Source organism: Hevea brasiliensis, chromosome 1 (assembly GCF_030052815.1).
Source record: "Hevea brasiliensis isolate MT/VB/25A 57/8 chromosome 1, ASM3005281v1, whole genome shotgun sequence".
Lineage (NCBI taxonomy): Eukaryota > Viridiplantae > Streptophyta > Magnoliopsida > Malpighiales > Euphorbiaceae > Hevea > Hevea brasiliensis.
In genome coordinates, this window is record NC_079493.1 from 123101577 (window position 1) to 123122573 (window position 20997).

At 32.3% G+C, this 20997-nt stretch overlaps 2 protein-coding genes across 3 annotated transcripts; one reads left to right on the forward strand and one right to left on the reverse strand.

The window, feature by feature from the left end:
• Positions 1-7903: 7903 nt before the first annotated feature.
• Positions 7904-10146, forward strand: LOC131181506 (beta-fructofuranosidase, insoluble isoenzyme CWINV1-like). Its single transcript, XM_058149961.1, has 5 exons — positions 7904-8787; positions 8926-9084; positions 9220-9458; positions 9568-9658; positions 9794-10146. The coding sequence occupies exons 1-5, from the start codon at positions 7927-7929 to the stop codon at positions 9971-9973; spliced, it is 1530 nt and encodes a 509-aa protein (XP_058005944.1). The 5' UTR covers positions 7904-7926; the 3' UTR covers positions 9974-10146.
• A 2978-nt stretch (positions 10147-13124) lies between these two features.
• Positions 13125-19402, reverse strand: LOC110634080 (nucleosome assembly protein 1;4). Of its 2 annotated transcripts, XM_058150668.1 has the most exons (12): positions 19196-19397; positions 18689-18732; positions 18262-18357; positions 15183-15275; positions 14911-14998; positions 14775-14836; positions 14505-14689; positions 14231-14408; positions 14102-14145; positions 13774-13981; positions 13622-13639; positions 13125-13522 (listed from the first exon to the last, which is right to left on the reverse strand). In XM_058150668.1, the coding sequence occupies exons 1-12, from the start codon at positions 19263-19265 to the stop codon at positions 13454-13456; spliced, it is 1155 nt and encodes a 384-aa protein (XP_058006651.1). In that variant the 5' UTR covers positions 19266-19397; the 3' UTR covers positions 13125-13453. The 2 variants fall into 2 exon arrangements, with proteins under 2 accessions (XP_058006651.1, XP_058006656.1); XM_058150673.1 differs by lacking the exon at positions 13622-13639 and having other exon boundaries at positions 19196-19402.
• Between the last annotated feature and the right edge of the window lie 1595 nt (positions 19403-20997).

Sequence of the window (20997 nt, forward strand, 5' to 3'; positions counted from 1 at the left end):
CCTCCCTTGCTACTGCTCCATTGCCATGCTTTTGACCACCTCCTTGTCCAGCAGAAGTCCCACGTGGTCTATTACCCCACCATTCTGGATAACCTATCAGCTGGAAATAACTTTCAGCATCATGTCCCTCTCGGTTGCAATTAGAACAAATTGATGATTTGTCTTTATCCCCCCCTGAATTTCGACTTCCTGCTCGAATTGCAAAACTCATAGAATTGCCTCTTTCTTCCTTAGTTCGTGTCATAGTTCGCACCCGCTCTTGCTGAACAACCATAGCATAGGCACGATTCAAATTGGGCAAGGGTTCAGTGCTCAAAATATTAGAGCGCACTGTTCCGTATCCTTCTTCATCCAAGCCCATCAAAAACTGGTGAACTCTCTCTTCTTCATGCTTTCTTTCCAATTCAATGGTAAGATTGCATCTGTAGCCTGCACAGATACACACTAGTATCTGATCATAGTTGTTTATTTCATCCCATAACGTTTTGAGTCTTCCGAAATAAGACACGATCGGTTGACCTTCCTGCCTACAATTCGCCAGATCCGATCTCGATTCTTTGCATTCGTGGACCATTCCCAATCGAGAACCTTTGTTTAATATCCTCCCACAGATCCTTTACGTTCTCCATGTGAGAGATGGTCGAGCGAAGCGTCGGTTCAACGGTGTTAAACACCCAAGAAACCAGCATAGAGTTAACCGTCCACCAATCTTCGAGTTCCAGTGAGTCATATGCTGGATGCTTAACAGATCCATCAATAAAACCATATTTCTTTTTGGCCCGCAATGCAGTCCGCATAGCTCGGGCCCATTCTTCATAATTCTTGCCCTTCAACTGAACTTGGGTAATCAAGTTACCTAGGTTGTCATTCGAATTCAGTGTGTAAGAACTATAAGTTTTCTTCCCTGATCCAGAACTCTCATTTTTCTTTTCATCAGCCATGGCTCTGATACCATGTAAAAGAACTAAGAAATTTTGGAATAAGAATTCTGATCTTTATTGTCCCATAAATCAAAGATATATATAAAAAATTACAGCTAACAAATAGCTTCCTAATCAAGCTAAACTATCAAAATTGTATCAGAATCATACAACAAAAGGTAATAACAGATATGTACACAAAAATTCCTAAATAAATTCTCTAAATAAATGCAAAATAAGTGGCAGCTAATAGTTGCTTTTCCAATAGGTTGTGAAGTATAGAGAAGTCGGCTGCTTTGATTGTGCTTAAGGCTGATCTAAGATTATGAAAGACAGAAACACCTTGGATCTCTATGGATCATGGTCACCGCCTTCTCTTGAAAAGCTGCAATGTAGTTAGTTTTCAATTTGCTTGTAGTTTAGTGGTTGATGGGGTTCTGAATTAATATCCGATCAATAAACCTCCCTAAGAGAATCCGACAAACTCCCATTCAATTCATAAGGGAATTTATTGTTATAAAAAATAATTTTTAATGATTCATTTAATTTTAATTAAGATTTAAATTTTAATTTTAATATTATTGAATTAAAATTTAAAAATTATATTGGAAAGTAATATCAACTCCATGATTCATGTACAAAAAGTGAATGTTCTTTTAGAGGAGGGAAACAGTGATGGAGTCATGGAGATGGCAGACTGACTCAATGCTATGCGATTCCAGATGTACTTTCATTGACCAATTCTATAAATCATTACGTTGGCTTTCATTCACGTTTGTTTTGTGGGCACCGTAATCGTGGACTAATGTAAACTAGGATCACATTTCCATACCTAATATTTTGAGAAATTCAATTTTTAAATAGGATTTGCACAATTTTCTGTATGCATATTCTGATTGTCTAAGAAGAAGATTTTGTCAACAACTTTCTTTTTTTTAATTATGAAAATGATTTTCATGTTTTTTACTTCTCTTCCTTTCGGTACAATTGAGTTTTTCCATTAGACAATTGCTATATTATTTTCTGACTAATAAGGGGTTAGTTCTGTTTCTTCCTGGTTTCAATATACCAAATGTTTGTATGTTTGGCATTTAGTTCAGGTGTGGAGAATGGTGAGAGTGATTGAGTAACTTGTGAGGTTCGTGTGCTGGTTCTTGAGGATGTTCAGTTGCAGGAGAGGTTGTGAAGTCTAGAGAAGTCGGCTGCTTTGATTGTGCTTAAGGCTGATCTAAGATTATGAAAGACAGAAACGCCTTGGATCGATCTCTATGGATCATGGTCACCGCCTTCTCTTGAAAAGCTGAAATGTAGTTAGTTTTCAATTTGCTTGTAGTTTAGTGGTTGATGGGGTTCTGAATTAATATTCGATCAATAAACCTCCCTAAGAGAATCCGACAAACTCCCATTCAATACATAAGAAAAGAAAGATTTAGAAGAAAACTCGTCTCATCTAAATATACAGAACTATGCGACCCCGCATTCGTCAACTCTCTTTGTCTTTGCCCCCACGTTGTATTCACAGTTCTCTTCATGATTCCGTTCAATTCAGGGCTGTGTGGACTAACATTAAGGGCCTGTTTGGATTAACTGTTGAATACAACTGATAGTTAGGCGATATTTATTCTGTTAGCTGATAACTGATAGCTGATGATAGCTGTTTTATATTAAGTGTTTGGTAAAATTATATTTAGCTGTTGCTGTTAACATGTGAAATGACTAATAAGGGTATATATCATATAATTTATTTTATTATTTAAATAAATATAAAATTATAAATTTATTACATTATATTATTTATTTTATTATTAAATTAAATATATAATTATTAAATTAATATATTATATTATTTAAATAAATATATAATTATTAATCTTTTATATTATATCATTTATTTTATTATTGAAATAAGAAAATAATTATTTTTTAAGATAATTAAATAATTTTAAAAATATAGATAAAATAATAAAATAATTATTATTGTTAATAGAAAAATTTATAATTATTTTTAAGTTTTTAGATATAAATAAATATTTTATATTTTATGTTATTAATAAAAAATATTTTAACAAAGTTGAAATATATTAATTAAAATATTAAAATTATAAATAAAAAAATAAAAATATTAATAATATTAATTTTTAAGTTAAATAAAAAATGATAATATGGTCAAAATAAAAAATAAAACTAGATCGATTATCGGTGATGAAAGCATTTCTAAAAATAGAGTGATCTAAACTTCGGTGATGAGTATCATATCGATTGCCATTTATCAATTCTATTTTTTTCAACTTGTCAACACCATAATTTATCTATTTGGGTGTCTATTAGCTATCAATTACACCAACAGATAAACTAAACACCCCTAAATAAAAAAAAGCACATTTGGGTACCTAACTTTTGAGAAATGCAAACTTCTAACAGGATATTGTCGCATATTCTGGCTGTCTGAAAAGAGGATTTCATGTCTTGTCTGAAAATCATGATCCATGTGCATTGTGTAAAAATCATAGGCTGCGGTAAGCCGCCCTTTCCTGTGCGTACTCGATCAAATTATTATTTATTTTTTTGCACCATAATCTACTCATATTACTACAGTATTTCCAAATATAATTAATTTCTAATGTTGCTACCCCAAGATTGAAAGATATTTTCAATCTAAAACCAGTGAGTCTTTTTTCTATTTGGGATACTAGGATTAAATGTATATAGATATTGACATTAATGCCATGCCGAGATAATAATAATAATAATAATAATAATAATAATAATAATAATAATAATGTGCATGAGCGTTATGTTCTTTTTTTTTCTTGCATAAATGTGAATTAGTTTATTTAGTAGTCATTTTAATTTAGAAGTTTTAATTGAAAATAAAAGAATTTAAGTGAATTAGCCTTAAATTCAAATTGTAACATCATTGTTTCAAACCCTTGAAGGGAAATTGATAATATTTGTTAATTAATTAAGGTTTCATTTATTTCATGAAAAATATTTTTTTAAAATTATTTATCTTATTTTTTGGTCTTTAAAACACTCAAATATTTTTATTAAAAAATATGTATTCTTTAAATATTTTTCATTCATAAATTATTTTTTCGCAAAATAAATAGAGTTTAAATATGCATTTATTCTAATTTTTTAGTCATAAGATTATTGAGACTTTTATAAGCTCGAACAAATATTAGGCGGATGATTAATTCAAGTTTAAGGCATGAAACAATTGAAAATTTGATTTTTATTAATTCCATTCTATATATGAGACTGTGATAGCCACTTGTAATTAAATTTCAACTATTAATTTTGACTTTTTTTTTTAATTCACTTGAAAGAAATTTCATATTCACTTAAAAAAACACAAAGAAAAATAAATGTGTTGAAAATATAAAATTCTACAAAAATAAATATATAAAACTAATTTCTGTTAATAAATAGAAAAAAAAACATTATTTTCTACTTCCCCACATGCTACAAGATATTTGGTGATTGGACTTTAAACCTAATTAGTACATGAAATTTCTCAGTTTGTTTTATGAAAAAATAAATTTCACATTTTTTAATATTTGAAGTACTCAAAAAAAATAAGTTAATGATAATTTTCAGATTAAAGAAAAAATTAAGTCATTTTTAAAGAAAATTGCTTTTTTTTTTCACAAGAGAAAGTTATTTTTTATTTTATAAATTTTGATAATTTTATTAAAAATTAAAAATAACTATACATATATGACATAAACATATATCATTAATTTAACATGATAAACAAACAATAGAAAATATTTTTATGAAAAATATTTTTTAAAAAAATAATTTTCACAAAAAATTTTTTATATATAAAAATTATTTTTCATAAAATAAATGGAGTTTAAAACTTGATTTTGTTTCACAAAAAATAACTTATATATTGAAAATATTTTTCATAAAAAAATATTTTTTTGTGAAAATATTTTTCGTTATTTGGTTGTAATGTTAAATTAATTATATGTGTTTATTTCATGCATATATAAATATTTTTATATTTTAATAAAATTATCAAAATCTATAAAATGAAAAATAACTTCTTCTTTTTGAAAAAAAAATTTATTTTTATATTTGATTAGAAAAATATTTTTTACTGACTAATTTTTTTGAGTGCCCTAAATATTAAAAAATACGAAAAATATTTTTAAAAAAAATATTTTCCAAATCTAGATAAATAAATAAAAGTATAACTAAACACTCTTCCTTTCTTTATGGTGATGGCATCATTGCAGATAAAAAGAAATAAAATATACATAAAAAAGTATACAAAATATATTAAAGATAAAATTAAAAAAAGTATACATAGTATATTAAAGATAAAATTAATTCAAGAATTTGCAAGTACATTATATTAGTTAATCTAAGTATACTAAATGGATAGCCAATTCAAATTCATCCTTGTAGGAACTGTATATTTTTCATACCAAAATTTAGTCTTGGTTTTGACAAAAACAAGAAAATAAAAATAAAAAGTGTATTTTAAAATATTTTTTAAATTAAAATTTTATTTAATTATTTTTTGAATAATATTACAAAATAAATGTTTAAAAGACTAATTATGCTTTTACAAAGAAATTGATTTTAAATGGTAAAAAATAAATAATATAATAAACTTAATAAACTATAAATTTTCATAGCCTCAACTATAAGAGTTGGCTATTTAAATTGGAGAAGAAGAAGATCAACTATTGTCCACATGAAGTTGATTAATTAATTTGTTCAAAATCAACCAAAGAGAGAAGAAAACCATCAATTCTTTGCACTTTGGTGGATTAAAATATTCTAAAAAAAAAAAAGAAGAAGAAAACACATCAATATTATTAATGATTGAAATGGTATCTTTTATTACTTGGAGGATGTTGATATATATTCATTAAAATGCATTCTTTAGTTAATTAAAATTTAATTAAATGTTGCCCTTGTATAATAATTCTTTGTACCAAATTATGGGCTATATATGAGAGTCTAAAGTTAGCTTAGGATGAATTAAGCCGCTAAAATCTAATTGTAGAATGTGATAGTTCGGGTGTATTGAATTTTGTTGGAGCTAGGGATTTGCCTTTATGTATCCTTCAATTAGACCCTTGTCACATAGGCAGTGAAATGCTCATATTTATAGAGAGATTAATTTTTAAGAAAAAATATAAAAAAATATTATATAATTTCGTGTTTTGACATATAAGAGACTGAGATTTAATTTTTTTTCTTTTTATCAATTTGATACTTTATATTTTTCTTTATTAATAAATGTGGTTAGAACTATTAATTAATGCTAAATGATGTTGACATAGTGAACATGACAAAACGTAGTATTAGACGAGCAAAATGTTGTAATCGAGACTTTATCTACCTTAACATTTTTATTATTTACTCTTTTTCTTAAAAACAAAGATCATTTAAAGGGATACTAACATTCTTTCATTTTTATTATAAAAATCACATTACAATTATTTAAAATTTTTAAATATATTAGATTGATATGGAATGAGTCCTTAAAAAAAATATGGAAATAAGAAATACAACTACACAATTAATATTTATAATTTCAAAAAAATTAAGTTTTTAATATGGGATATTTTCTATTTTATGAAAAAAAAAATATTTATTATGCACAAACTTATTCCGATTCTGATAATGAATGCGAAATTGCCCATTGTCATGGCAATCAGATTTGGCTTTGAGAATGCTAATCTAATAACACTGATTAATATTTTTATAATTAGCTAACACTCACTGACCTTTGACTTCAAAAGGTTACAGCAGCAACCGGTTTTCCTGCATGCTTCCGTAATCTATTAAATCTATCCACTTTCTTTCAACTTTATGGTCAATTGCATATTTAATGTAATTATCACATATTATAATTAAAATTTTAAAATAATTATAAAAATATATTCTTTAAAAAATTTATTTAAGCCATGCCGCATGATAATTACAGTATTCCTATTTCTGTTTAATGAAATTTCAAGAGTAATATCAAACAGATTTTAATGCACATATCAATATATAAACTCACTTTCATGAATAAATATTCCATTTATAGTTGAGTATTGAGACTAAAATCCTGATATTTGACAAATGTACACTAATCTTTAGCGCATTGATTACTTTTCTAATTAATTAAAATTTTATTATTTGCCACCGTTTCCTCTCTATAAATTAAATTCCTTGCAGTTGTAGGCTTTGCTTCAGTGCAATCACCGTATTCTTCAAACAAAGAAACCATGGCCATCTTTTCTGCGAGGCTTTTCTTCTTCTTTCCTATTCTCTTTGGCCATGGAATTTTTGAGCTTGAAGCTTCCCATCATATTTACCAGACGCTTCAAAATCTTGATGAATTTGCTTCTGCAACTAGTCAACCTCACAGAACTGGTTATCATTTTCAACCTCCCAAGAACTGGATGAATGGTATAAATATATAAACATTTACTCAACACTGATATGACTCTTTCCATTGATCTATTCCTTTCTTGGAAGCCCTTTTTTTTTTCCCGTTCTAGCTTTGATTTTTTGCTTGTACTTACTATTTCTCTAACACTGTTTCTTTCTTTCTTTTTTTTTTTTTTTTTGTCATTGGATGTGTTCTGGTTGTGAAATTTACTAATGGGGGTACTCAGATCCAAATGGTGAGTTGTTTTTTTCTGCTGAATTTTTTTCTTTTTATCATGTTTTTGCATCTGGAGTTCATCCATATATGCATTGTTTGATGCTGAAGATTCTGATTTCTGATGCATCTAGGCTTGGTATTTAAAAAGAAAGAAAAGTCTGGCTTCCTTCATGTCAATCTCGTAACATGGGAAAAATAATTTCTTTTTTATATTTTTCTCTAATCTTCTAGTTAGAAAGTAAGACTTAATTTACAAATAGATATAGTTCTAAATATGAACAAAAATCCAAATTCCACTCTCTTCCTTTCTCTTATAAATCAAAAGTTTAGTACAAAATCCCCACTGAAGCCGTAATAATGGATAAAAATCTGGTTGCAGGGCCAATGATTTACAAAGGAATTTACCATCTTTTCTACCAATACAATCCCAAAGGAGCTGTGTGGGGCAACATTGTATGGGCCCACTCCACTTCAAGAGATCTTGTTAATTGGACCCCACAAAAAGTTGCCATCTATCCATCTCAGCCATCAGATATTGATGGTGCCTGGTCTGGATCCGCCACAATCTTCCCAGATGGTACACCTGCAATGCTTTTCACTGGAATTAACCCAACAGGCCAACAAGTTCAAAACTTGGCTATGCCCAAAAACCCATCTGATCCATACCTCTTAGAATGGGTCAAGTCCCCCAAAAACCCTGTAATGGCACCCACTCCTGAGAACCAAATTAATGCTAGCTCTTTCAGAGACCCAACCACTGCCTGGCTTGGTGCTGATGGAAGATGGAAGGTGGTCATTGGAAGCAGAATAAACCGTAAGGGATTAGCATATCTTTACAGAAGTAAAGATTTTGTTTATTGGATTAAGGCCAAAACCCTATTGCATTCTGCTGAGGACACTGGAATGTGGGAATGTGTAGATTTTTTTCCAGTGTCAGTTAACAGCTCAGTTGGGGTTGATATGCTATCAATATTGGGACCAAATGTTAAGTATGTGTTTAAGGCAAGTTTAGATGATACTAAGCATGATTACTACACCGTTGGAGAATATGACCCTGTGAAGGATGTTTATACTCCAGATGAAGGATCAGTGGATGGTGATTCAGGGTTAAGATATGATTATGGGAAATTTTATGCTTCAAAATCTTTCTTTGACAGCGCTAAGAATAGAATGATCTTGTGGGGTTGGATAAATGAATCTTCAAGTGTGAGTGATGATATCAAGAAGGGCTGGTCTGGAATTCAGGTAATGTACATAAAATACTCTGTTCTTTGATTTTTTTTTTTTAATTTATTGGATACTTTCGAAATATTTGAAGGAGCCAAAGTTTTGACCTTGGCCTCTTGCACTACGATGACTCCTTTCTTGGATTCATTCTTGCAGGCAATTCCAAGAGTTATCTGGCTTGACAAATCAGGAAAGCAACTGTTGCAATGGCCAATAAAGGAAATCGAAATGCTTCGCACAAATGCAGTCCACTTGCCTAGAAAAGTCCTTCAGGGAGGTTCTGTGCTTGAAGTTCCTCGTGTCACAGCTGCACAGGCAAGTCATTGCAATTCAGAAATTGGATTTCTGCTAATTTTATTTAACAACCATATACGACCCACTTAATAGGTTATTAATGCTTATCTGTTGCCCTAATTACAGTGCTCACCTCTTCTTATTTAACCTTAACAGGCAGATGTGGAGATAACATTCAAGGTATCACATTTTAGGAAAGCAGAAGGGCTAGACCCAAGCTGGACCAACCCACAATTGCTATGTAGCCAAAAGGGTGCATCAGTTAGAGGCAGTTTAGGTCCATTTGGGTTGCTAGTTTTTGCTTCTAAAGGCATGCAAGAGTATACATCAGTTTTCTTCAGAATATTCAAAGGCCAGAACAAATATGTGGTGCTCATGTGCAGTGACCAAAGCAGGTCCTCCTTTATCTCTCTTCACATCTCTTTTTCTCTACTTTTCAAGCCATCAATTCTCACGTGTAAATCAAAAGTTCCTTAACGCTCTTGTACCTTTAATAACCTGTAGGTCTTCACTGAATCCAGATAATGATAAGACCACCTATGGGGCTTTTGTGGATGTGGACCCTGTTCATGAGCATTTGTCATTAAGAAGCTTGGTGGGTTTACTGTAATAATGAGATCATAAGATTTTATTTATACAATCCTAATAAAAATCAGCAAAAAAACATACATTGCTAATTTCATCCTATTAGCCTTTTGTCTTATGCACTAGAATTTTGTGCTTTTGACAGATTGATCATTCAGTAGTGGAGAGTTTTGGCGGACAAGGAAAGAGCTGCATGACAGCAAGAGTCTATCCCATATTGGCTATAAATGAAGATGCCCACCTGCATGCTTTCAATAACGGAAGTAAAAGTGTCACCATCACAAGATTGAGTGCTTGGAGCATGAAGAAGGCTAATATCAACTGAAAAACTATAACAAAGTTGGGAAGTAGCCAAGGTTGAGAACTACAGGAGCATGGACTGAAATATATATCTGCAGTCATTGATTTATAAAGTGATCAGAAAGAAACTATAAATTTCTATACTTATCTTTTAACTATACTTTTTAGTAGTTTGTTTTTCTCTTTATTGTAATTTCTACATGATGAAATAAAAGAAGCCAATGGATTTCCATTGGCAATGTAGTACAAAAACTATAAGCCCTTACCTTTTACATCAAGGTTAGCTATAAGTTCTTATCTTTTTATATTAGTTTTAAATGAATTGACGAAACATATATAAGAGAGTATCCCTTGGTGCATGATGTTTGCAGATGATATAGTCTTGATAAATGAGACACGAGAATGAGTTAATAGAAAGTTAGAGCTTTGGAGAAATGCTCTAGAGTTAAAAGGTTTTAAGTTAAATAGAACGAAGACATAATACATGCATTGAAAGTTAAGTGAAGGCCGAACTAGTGATAGGGAAGGAGTTAGTTTGGATGAAGTGGTACTGCCCCAAAGTAATCACTTTAAATATCTAGGCTCAATCCTTCAAGTAGATGGGGGATATGAGAAGGATGTTAGTCATAGGATTAAAGCCGGATGATTGAAGTGGAGAAGTGCCACGGAAGTTTTATGTGATCGCAAGATTCCCAATAAGTTGAAAGGAAAATATTACCGTACAGCTATACGACCGGCAATATTATATGGTAGTGAGTGTTGGGCACTGAAAGAGTGTATGTGTATAAGATAAGATGAGCAGTCATACTAGATTAGATAAAGTTCGTAACGAGAGTATTAGAGAAAATGTAGGAGTGGTGCCAATTGAGGATAAGCTGAGAGAAGGGAGATTGAGGTGGTTTGGTCATGTTAAGCGTAGACATATAGAGACTCTAGTTAGACAAGTAGAGCACATTAGGTTAGGGGATAGAAAGAAAAGAAGGGGTAGACGTAAACTGACTTGGAGGAGAGTAGTACAACATGACTTAGAAGCATTACACATTTCCGAAGATTTAACCCAAAATCATTTAGAATGGAGAAAGAGAATCCATATAGCCGACCCCAAATTCTTAGGATAAAAGCTTAGTTGAGTTAAGTACAAAAACTAAGAATTACAAGGGATATAATATATCACTCACAGAGTTCTAATTCAACCATCTGGGCAAAATCTAGAAATTTAAGGGACAGTGAGGACCATTGCAGCTACTTCATAGTCGGGCTTTTCTGTTTAATTGGCAACCAAAATATGCTAGCTTTAGCCTCTTCTCACGAAATTTCAACTAGTTAATTAATAACCTTGTGAGTTGATGTTCCATGCAATCAATAGATAGAAAGCTTCATGCTTTCTTCATTAACACATTTCTTTTGTTACCATTTTGGGTCATCGCTGACTGGCAATTGGTAAGAGAACTCAAATATGATGAGGAGCTGGCTTCAGTTAATGCGTTGTAGTTCGGCACTGTTGCCAAGCATGGACGGTTTGGTAATTCTAATTTAAACATATGGTCCAATTGCTTTGAAGAAATGTTTCCTCTGTGAATGGTAAAGGGAGACACACTGACCTTCAACAATTTTGTAAATCCTTAGTATCGATGTCCAAGGCAACTTGAAAAATTTACATCATGGGGTCGGTCTATTATATCCTATTCGGATCAAAAAGGCAATTTTGCACTACAGGAGCTGAATTCAGAGGGCTTTATGGAGCATGTGGTGTATATCAATTCATCTTATGCCGATTCAAAATGAAGTTTTTAGAAACAGGAATAACTGGTTTCTTACTATAAGCAGAAGCTTTGTGTTAGCTGGCAGCTGCCACACAATCTTTTACCTTGGGAATGGATCCTAGCGTCATCTGGTGGCTAGGAGATTTATCCTAGACCTGTCTGACAGGAGTAAAAGAGATATCCCAAAGGAAAAAAATGTTGATTTAGAACAAGAAAGCCACACTGTTGAGAAACATAGGTCCTCCGTTTCTAGATACTCTGTATAGTGAGAAAACTAGGATAATTTCAACAATTGTTCCTGAATTTATATAGTTGTAAGACTACAGTCCTTCAATTTTAAAATATAACATAAAACCCCTTAAACTTTTAAATTTTATACAGTAAAATCCTTCTGACTTTCAATTACTGATTTTTTCGGTTAGAAACTGATGTGAATAGCTCCTGCATGGCGCTTAGTCAACATTTTTCTCTCATCTCTTATGCAAAGTGTAAAATTATTCTCTTTATGCAAAAAAAAAAATTATTCTGTGTGTAGAGAGAAAAATGATTCAATTTATACATGGCTTGAGAGAGAAAATAAAAATACTGACTAAGCTCATCTAACTGAAAAATCGGTAATTGGAGATTAGAGAGATTTTACTGTGCAAAATTTGAAAGTTCATAGGATTTTATGTTACATTTTTAAGTTGAAGAATCAGTAATGTTCTGTTAAATAAGTTCAAGAATAGTTATCAAAATTTATCCAAGAAAACTACAATAATGAAATGTAGCCTGTGAGATGTGTTTTCTTATGCTTTAAGTGATTATGAAATGTCATGAACCAAAGCTAGGAGACCCTTATGCCAGAACAAGAAATTTCATTGAAGTAACCTGGATATATCATACATGGAGGATTCTTGAGGAGTAGATTTTGTTACGTATAGTATAAGAGGAGAAAGTGGAGGGAGAAGAAGGAAGCAGAGTAGTAAATGATAGCTTAATGGGTGCGTTAAGATAGATGTCTCTCGGAGGCAGGGATGTTAGTGTAGCGAGTCTCTAATATAAAGAGAATGGATACGCTAAAGATTCATTCCATATTATCTGAAATAATCTCACTTTCTTTTCTCATGATCTATTCTGTCTCTGCCTATTCTTATCTCCTCTCTAATCTGTCTCTTCCTCCTCTACTTTGCTAGGGAATCATAACTAGCAGATTTATGGCAAGTCTTTCTTCGAAATTTCACATCACCTTGAGCCAGCGTTAGCATGCACCCTATCCTTCGTCCAAGAAAATAAAGAAAAATACTACCTCCGCAAGTTGAATATCAACTTGTTTCATAAATTAAAGAAAATCCAATTGAGCAAAATATATAGACATAAGTGAATTAAAAGAAGAATCAATTTTTCCTTTTTCTTCTATGTATAGAAACAGAGTTGGGGATAAAGACAAGATCCATTAAGTTAAAAAATATAAAAATGTCGCTTTACACCATAACATCCAACAATTGAGATTAATACATTGGTTGACTTTCTGGTTTACAGAATATATGTAAAATTAAACTCCACACTTTTGCAACCCAATACAAATGGTAAGACCCATCAAAATAAACATTCTAAAAAGAAAAAAAAATGATAAAGAAGAAGAAGAGGATATATACACAATGAGAAATAAAATGCAAAAGCCCCAAAATTTCCATCAGCTTGGACAACCATTGACACTGCATTGCCCGGCATCGAATCACTGGTTGGTCCAAAACCTAACGCTACTGTTGCTTGCACTCTGGAGCACGCTCACTTTGCTGACTTTCCCCAGTTCGTGCTCCTCCACTTTTCTGCGATTCAAGAACCAGAAGATGTAAATCATAATTCATAAATGACACTTCAAATCTTCATAGATAGAACAAAAACTTGGACTTGATAGATCAACTCACCTTAGGTCCACTAGATGACTGCAACAACATGAAAATGCAATGGCAGAATAATAAATTAGCAATTTCAAAAACTTGCAGTTCCATCTAAAATTCAAATGCTCCAAGGAAATACAGAAGAGGCAACAATCTTAATAGATGTTTATTCTTTATACCTTCTTCCTGCGACCTTTTCCTTCGTTGACATCCTCATTGTCGTCATCCTCATCCTCATCATCTTCATTCTCATCTTCATCTTCGTCAACATCATCATCATCATCATCATCATCATCATCATCATCTTCTACATCTAATTCATCATCAACAGCCTCCCCCGTAAACCATGACACAGCATGAGGAATAATTTTGTCCCGAATGGTAGTACTTAATCACCAAAAAAAATGTTCCAATAAAAAATAATGAAAATAGAACAGCAACTGGACCAATCAACAATAATGAAAATAGAAGAACAGCTACTTGATTTACAAAGAAAATGGTACTTACCCAATATTGTAATCCTGTTCCATTCTATCCTGGATTTCCTCAACCTGTCAATACCAATCAAAGAAATTAAGAATACTAATACATCATCAATTGCATTAATATCCTAGCATGCAAGGAAGCAAAACTTACAGCATCATCATCTAGGTCATCATCTTCCTCAGGGATATTAGGAGTGTTAAAGAAATTGAAGAAACTAGCACAATTCTCAATTTTTGTGATGGGTTTGGCATTCTTTGATCCCTTTTTTGGTTTCTTCTTCAGGACCTTCTTTGTTAAGCATTTTCCTGGATACCATTCAATCTCCGTCCTAAAAAATACCCAAAGACAATAAGAAAAGGGGAGGGAGGGAAGGGAGGGGGGTGTGAGGCATAAAAAATTTTCAGTACAACATGCTTTTGATTACCCAATTGTTTTCTCCAAAATAGGATCATCATCATCAATCATATGATATGTCTTTGTCAGGACAGAATTTTTGAAGTATGGATTAGCGTCGAAGTAAAACTCCAGCTTGAAACCTTCAGGGTTATCAATTCTATACCATTTGATATCTTTAAGAAACTTAAGAGCCCCTTCATCACGTTCTGTTATCTATTTCAAGAAGCAGAAAATCATATTGTCATAATCAAGTCATCAGAGTGGAAAAATTACACTATGTCTTGCATCATCCCATTACCTCCTCATCCACTACTTCATTGGTTTTCATTGCAGTAAGCCAGAAATCAGGCACTCCTTTCTCTGCATAAAAAAAGAATTTTATGCACAAGTTGAAGAAAATGAGTTCCATCAAATATATTTAGTAAAAAAGTTACCTTCTGTAGTTTCGTCCCCTTCTTGGTTCATTGCAACTTCATTTGTAAACCCTTCAACTTCTTTTACACCATTAATAATCTCATATCTCTATGAGCATCAACAACAGATTAAATAAACCAAAGGGATAAATTGCTGAACCTTGTAAATTGAGCACCAGATATTATGCTAAAAACAAACTAAAGAAACTTCAAAATGGATAAACCTCAGTAATTGTAACATTGGGATCCATTATCTAATATGCAAAACTAGTGCAAGGCAAAACCCTACATACCTTTGCATAAAGTGGTTCATAAAGTTTCTGGTATTTAGCTTCTAATGCCCTTCTTTCCTCTATAAACTTTGACTCCAGCTCATCATGTTGGCTCTGAAAATTTGATATGCACAATTGCTCGTTATATATATCTTTTAGCAAAGAAAAGAATAAACCAGCATGCATGTATGTTTTACAACAATCTAATGTAGTTCCCAAACGGCCACCAAATTCTCTTCTTTTCTCATTGTAATCAATGCAATTTCAACCTTCCTACTCTAAACTTTCCTTGTTCTTTGGATTTGAAGGCAAACACCTATTAACTACTACAAATTTGCCCACCATCAAAGTATCTATAGGTAAATTGTTCAATCTATACAACATCAAAAGCACTATCCATTTCCTTATACTCCTGCGCAAAATTTGCATTCTCATCATAGGTCCCCTGAATAGGCTTTCAATTGGCATTAATTTCTCAATGTGCAGAAAATTCACTTTCAAAAAGCTAATCATTTATCAAGGGGGTCTACTTACAAACCTAAAACCACCACCCGTTTTTCTTTGGGGGCAAAAAAGAATATGCAGTGACCTCACACACCCACATTTTAATCTATTTCTAATTATAAAATCAAATATCAATTTAGTGCATTAGCTCTTAAACATCAGTTCAAGAAGCCAATAATAAAATGCATGCGCATGACAATATACCATTAATCATAGTTGTCAAATTGATATGCGAATCGAGAATTGAAATCTGCATTTTGTGAATCAAAAATTAAAATGAATCATAAGATTCAATAAAATTCTTAAAATTAATTAAAATAATATATGTTCTAAAAATTAAGTAAAAATATATCACAATGACATAGTTTGATAAATATAGAATTACCATTTTGGTAATAAGAAGAATGCTTTATAATAGAATAATATACTCAACTCAACTCAACTAAGCCTTTATCCCAAAAATTTGGGGTCGGCTATATGGATTCGCTTTTTCCACTCTGAACGATTTTGGGTTAAATCCTCAGAAATGTGTAATGCTTCTAAGTCATGTTGTACTACTCTCCTCCAAGTCAATTTAGGTCTACCCCTTTTTTTCTTTCTATCCTCTAACCTAATGTGCTCTACTTGTCTAACTGGAGCCTCCGTATGTCTACGCTTCACATGACCAAACCACCTTAATCTCCCTTCTCTCAACTTATCTTCAATTGGCACCACTCCTACCTTTTCTCTAATACTTTCATTACGGACTTTATCTAGTCTAGTATGGCCACTCATCCACCTTAACATTCTCATCTCTGCAACTCTTATCTTAGATGCATACGACTCTTTCAGTGCCCAACACTCACTACCATATAACATAGCCGGTCGTATGGCTGTACGGTAAAATTTTCCTTTTAATTTATTGGGAATCTTACGATCACATAAAACTCCCGTGGCACGTCTCCACTTTAACCATCCGGCTTTAATCCTATGACTAACATCCTCCTCACATCCCCCATCTACTTGAAGGACTGAGCCTAGATATTTAAAGTGATTACTTTGAGACAGTACCACTCCATTCAAACTAACTCCTTCCCTATCACCAGTTTGGCCTTCACTGAACTTGCAATGCATGTATTCTGTCTTCGTTCTACTTAACTTAAAACCCTTTGACTCTAGAGTACTTCTCCAAAGTTCTAGTTTCCTATTGACTCCTTCTCGTGTCTCATCTATCAGAACAATATCATCCGCAAACATCATGCACCAAGGAATACTCTCTTGTATATGTTTCGTCAGTTCATCTAAAACTAATGTAAAAAGGTAAGGGCTTATGGCTGATCCTTGGTGTAATCCAATTGACATCGGAAAATCTCTTGTGTCCCCTCCCACTGTGCGCACAATAGTAGTTGCTCCTTCATACATATCTTTCAATACTTGTATGTACCTAATAGATACCCTCTTTTGTTCTAACACATTCCATAAGACTTCTCTTGGAACACTATCATAAGCCTTCTCCAAATCAATAAAAACCATGTGTAGATCTTTCTTCACATCTCTATATTTCTCCATCAAGCTTCTAATGAGAAAGATCGCTTCCATAGTTGAGCAATGGGCATGAAACCAAATTGATTGAGAGAGATAGAAGTATCATGACGTAGTCGATGCTCCACAACTCTCTCCCACAACTTCATAGTATGGCTCATGAGTTTAATTCCCCTATAGTTTGAGCAACTCTGTATGTCTCCCTTATTTTTAAAAATAGGTACTAAAATACTCTTCCTCCATTCATCAGGCATTTTCTTTGAGTTTAGAATCTTATTAAATAATTTAGTTAACCATGCCACTCCCATATCTCCCAAATACTTCCACACTATCTTTTGAATCCATATCATAGGGTGTGACGAAATTTTTACGCTGGTTGTCACCTACCGCAACCCTCCTCCTTTATCCAGGCTTGGGACCGGCTAAGCGCAAACTACTTAGGCGGAGTTTATAATAGAATAATATACTCTTATTATATTATGCGGTTTTATGTTACAAATTATGAACTTTTGAATTGTGGATAATGATTATCATTGTGCATGCGATGAAACTCCCATTTAAATTTGAACAAAAAATTAAATAATAAAAAAATAGCAAGTTAAATTAAAAAGTCAAAATATATTAACATAAAATGTCATAATTTGGCAACTATAATTAAAGAAGTATTAACCAAAAAAAAAAAAAAAGAAAACAAAGAAGAGGGAGAGGGAAAAGAATGGCTACTGGAAGAAAAATAGCCAAGGAAAGGTTTTATGTTCACTTTTCACAATAAAAAAATGAAGCGAAATATTAAAATTTAAAGCTCTAGGGTCTACGCGATTCACCATTGAATTGTAAGATTAGATCAAGATTCTAGTATATTTAAGATTCACCCTATACATTCGATTCGCTAGGACGGGGAATCGAATAGAATCAAATAGTAAGATTCGAATTACGATTCTAATAACAGAGCCATTCATGTGATAAAAAATTAATGCAAAGTCGAAACTAAATAGAAGAATTAATCCAAGATGATAATAGATAGCCGTGAATAAAAAAAATTGATAAACAATAAATTTAGAGAGTAAAAGCAAACCTGAATCTCTCTTAGAAACTCAACACGCTTCCTGACAATGGGTGACAGAGATTCAAGAATATTTGAGTGTTGCCCAGCCAAGCTTTGAAGCTTATTCTGAAAAAGAACTCGAACAGCATAATCAGGGTAAGAAAATGGCAATACAAGCATCCAATTTATTAAGGAATCCTCTTCTGTTCTTTTATTTTATTTCACAAGAGAGCCATTTGCTTTTGTAAATGGTATAAATGAATTATTAACTCATCCATTAGGTACATGGTACTTTGATTCAGAAAATTACTTATCACAAAGATTCAAAGAATCCCATTTTCAACATTCTTCCAACATTTACAAAATGAATACCGATCTCTTGTGCACCAGCAACAGCTTTACAAATTTTTTCTTTTTTCCAAAAAATAAAAGGCACAAGTTGCCCCCAATTACTTGCCTTGAGAGCGTTAACAAGGTCAGCACGATCCTCCGCACTAAGAGCTGAACACAAAAATATACAAACAGTGAATATAAACCTATAAAAGAATTTCAAAGAGACAAAAAGCCATAGATGTACATAGAAAAATACATTTTTGACACACAGATTTAGAGAGATCATGCTATATCATAATTTCAGTAACTACCAATACACGCACCCAAACGCGCATATGGGCGCACGATTATAGATACACAAACAAGAATCATTTATAGTAGGGATAAAGAGATATAGAGATCGTGATTATTGCTTGATTTCAACGGCCGCTATAAAGAAACAAGAAAGAGAATTTTAAAAATCACTTTCGATTAGATAACACTACACTGAGAACTCTAGATTAACAGATTGTTTATGTTCTCAAAACATAGAATAGCAAGAAATTAGGGATTATACCCAACATAGCTAATTATAATAATAACAAAGTAATTTGAAAAAAAAATTTGGAAGGGAGGGTTGAGGAGAGATTACCGGCAGCAGCGGCAGGGAGGGAGGCGTCGACATCGGACATGTCAAAGCTATCCTTGTTGTCGTTACTCATTGTTTGTGGATTGGAAGGCTGTTTGGGCAGCGAGAAAATGGAACAGCTCCAGAAAAATAAACGATAGGGGAGATCCTAGAAAACGAGGGAAAATGCGGAATGAGATGCGAGCGCGCGATTTGATCAACCTCAAAATTTATTATAGATGAGTGTTTTTTTCGTGCTGAGAAACAACTCTGCAGTGTTACCACTCGCCACGCGCGGTTTATGTCGGTTACATTGCACCGCCCAATTGTGCAGTTGCAAACATTACAAGCAAAATTTATTCATTTATTTATTTATTTATTTGGTTGGACGATTGAATGATCAACTTAAATAACTGGCGTAAAAGCTGTTATTAAAATTTACCAAGAATTTTTAAATTTTAACTTGATATTTTTTATTTATTAAAATATTTTTTCAATTAAGTTTTTATTAACTATATTTAAAAATATTTTTATAATCTTTTTTTTTTTTTATAAATGATGAAATAGTCCAGTTTCTGTCAATTTCATTTTCCATATGCTACATAAGTGCATAATTAGGGCTAGTATTAAGCACAATCAAGAAGCTAATTTAATACATGTGGTGTTTTAATTGGTAACATTTCATTACCAATGGTATCACTACAAGTGCATCAGCAAGAGTGTAGATTACAAGGATTAATTTGTTTAAGTCCTTAGGCAACATGGATTACTGAAAATGGCAAAATGGGAGTTGAAAATTGAAATTGATTTTGATACAAAGAAATACCAAACTAACATTCATTTAAAGCTAGGAAAATTGCAAAAGTACACATCTAAATAATAAAAAAAAATATATTTTTTTTAAGTAAGAAGTTGAGCGTAGTTTTGATGTATTAATAAAATTATTCTATTTGTAATTTGGATGCTATAGGTTCGAAGCCACGGAAGCAGTCTGTATGCAAAGCAGGAGTAAGGTTGAAGTTGTCCAATTTTGCTTAGGATTGCTGCAATTTGGCTTTCAGTGCTTTCATCAATGCAGAAAAATCACTATCGCTAAGGCCATGGCTTTTAGTTTGGCTACCTTGTATAGTTCATCTGTAGCTGCAGCAATTGGAGTTGGTTGGGAAACAGATTCTGCCAATCCCAGAGGTCATCAAAACCTTATTGTGAGATGATAACATTTATTCAAATGATGGACGCTTTTTAGATTAATTATGAATGCTTCAAGAGGAAAGCTGTTGGGTATAGAGATTCGATCATAGATGGACTTTTCAAGGAGTAAATTTGTGCGCTTATGGCACCCTGCTGACACTGCCTGCAATTCAAATCCAATGCAAAAATTTGTTGAAAACAGTATGGACCAGTGAGAGTTGTTGGACTTTCTACTGTTGGGTTCAGAAGTGCTGGTATTTCCATATGGTTATGTTGATTACAGATTGGGTTTCAGTGGGTATGTATTTATACTTCTTTCCAGGTAACTCTTTTTTCTCTTCATTTTCCTTTTAATCTTCAAAATTTTTGTTTTTAATTTTTCTTTTTGATAGGAAATTTTCAAAAATGGATCCTTTGTTTCAATTCAAATCCTTGCTTGGAGAGCTCTAATTCTTCAATAAAAAGTATGTTGTATTCATATTCTCTCAGCCGTTCTACACAGTTTTTTGAAGTTCTAAATTATGATAGAAGATGTCGTCCGTGAGCGCACTTCAATATTGTTCATAATGTTAAATTTCTGAATTTTGCAGAACCACACCAAGTTGAAATTATTTGCTAATCTAATATTCAAAGTA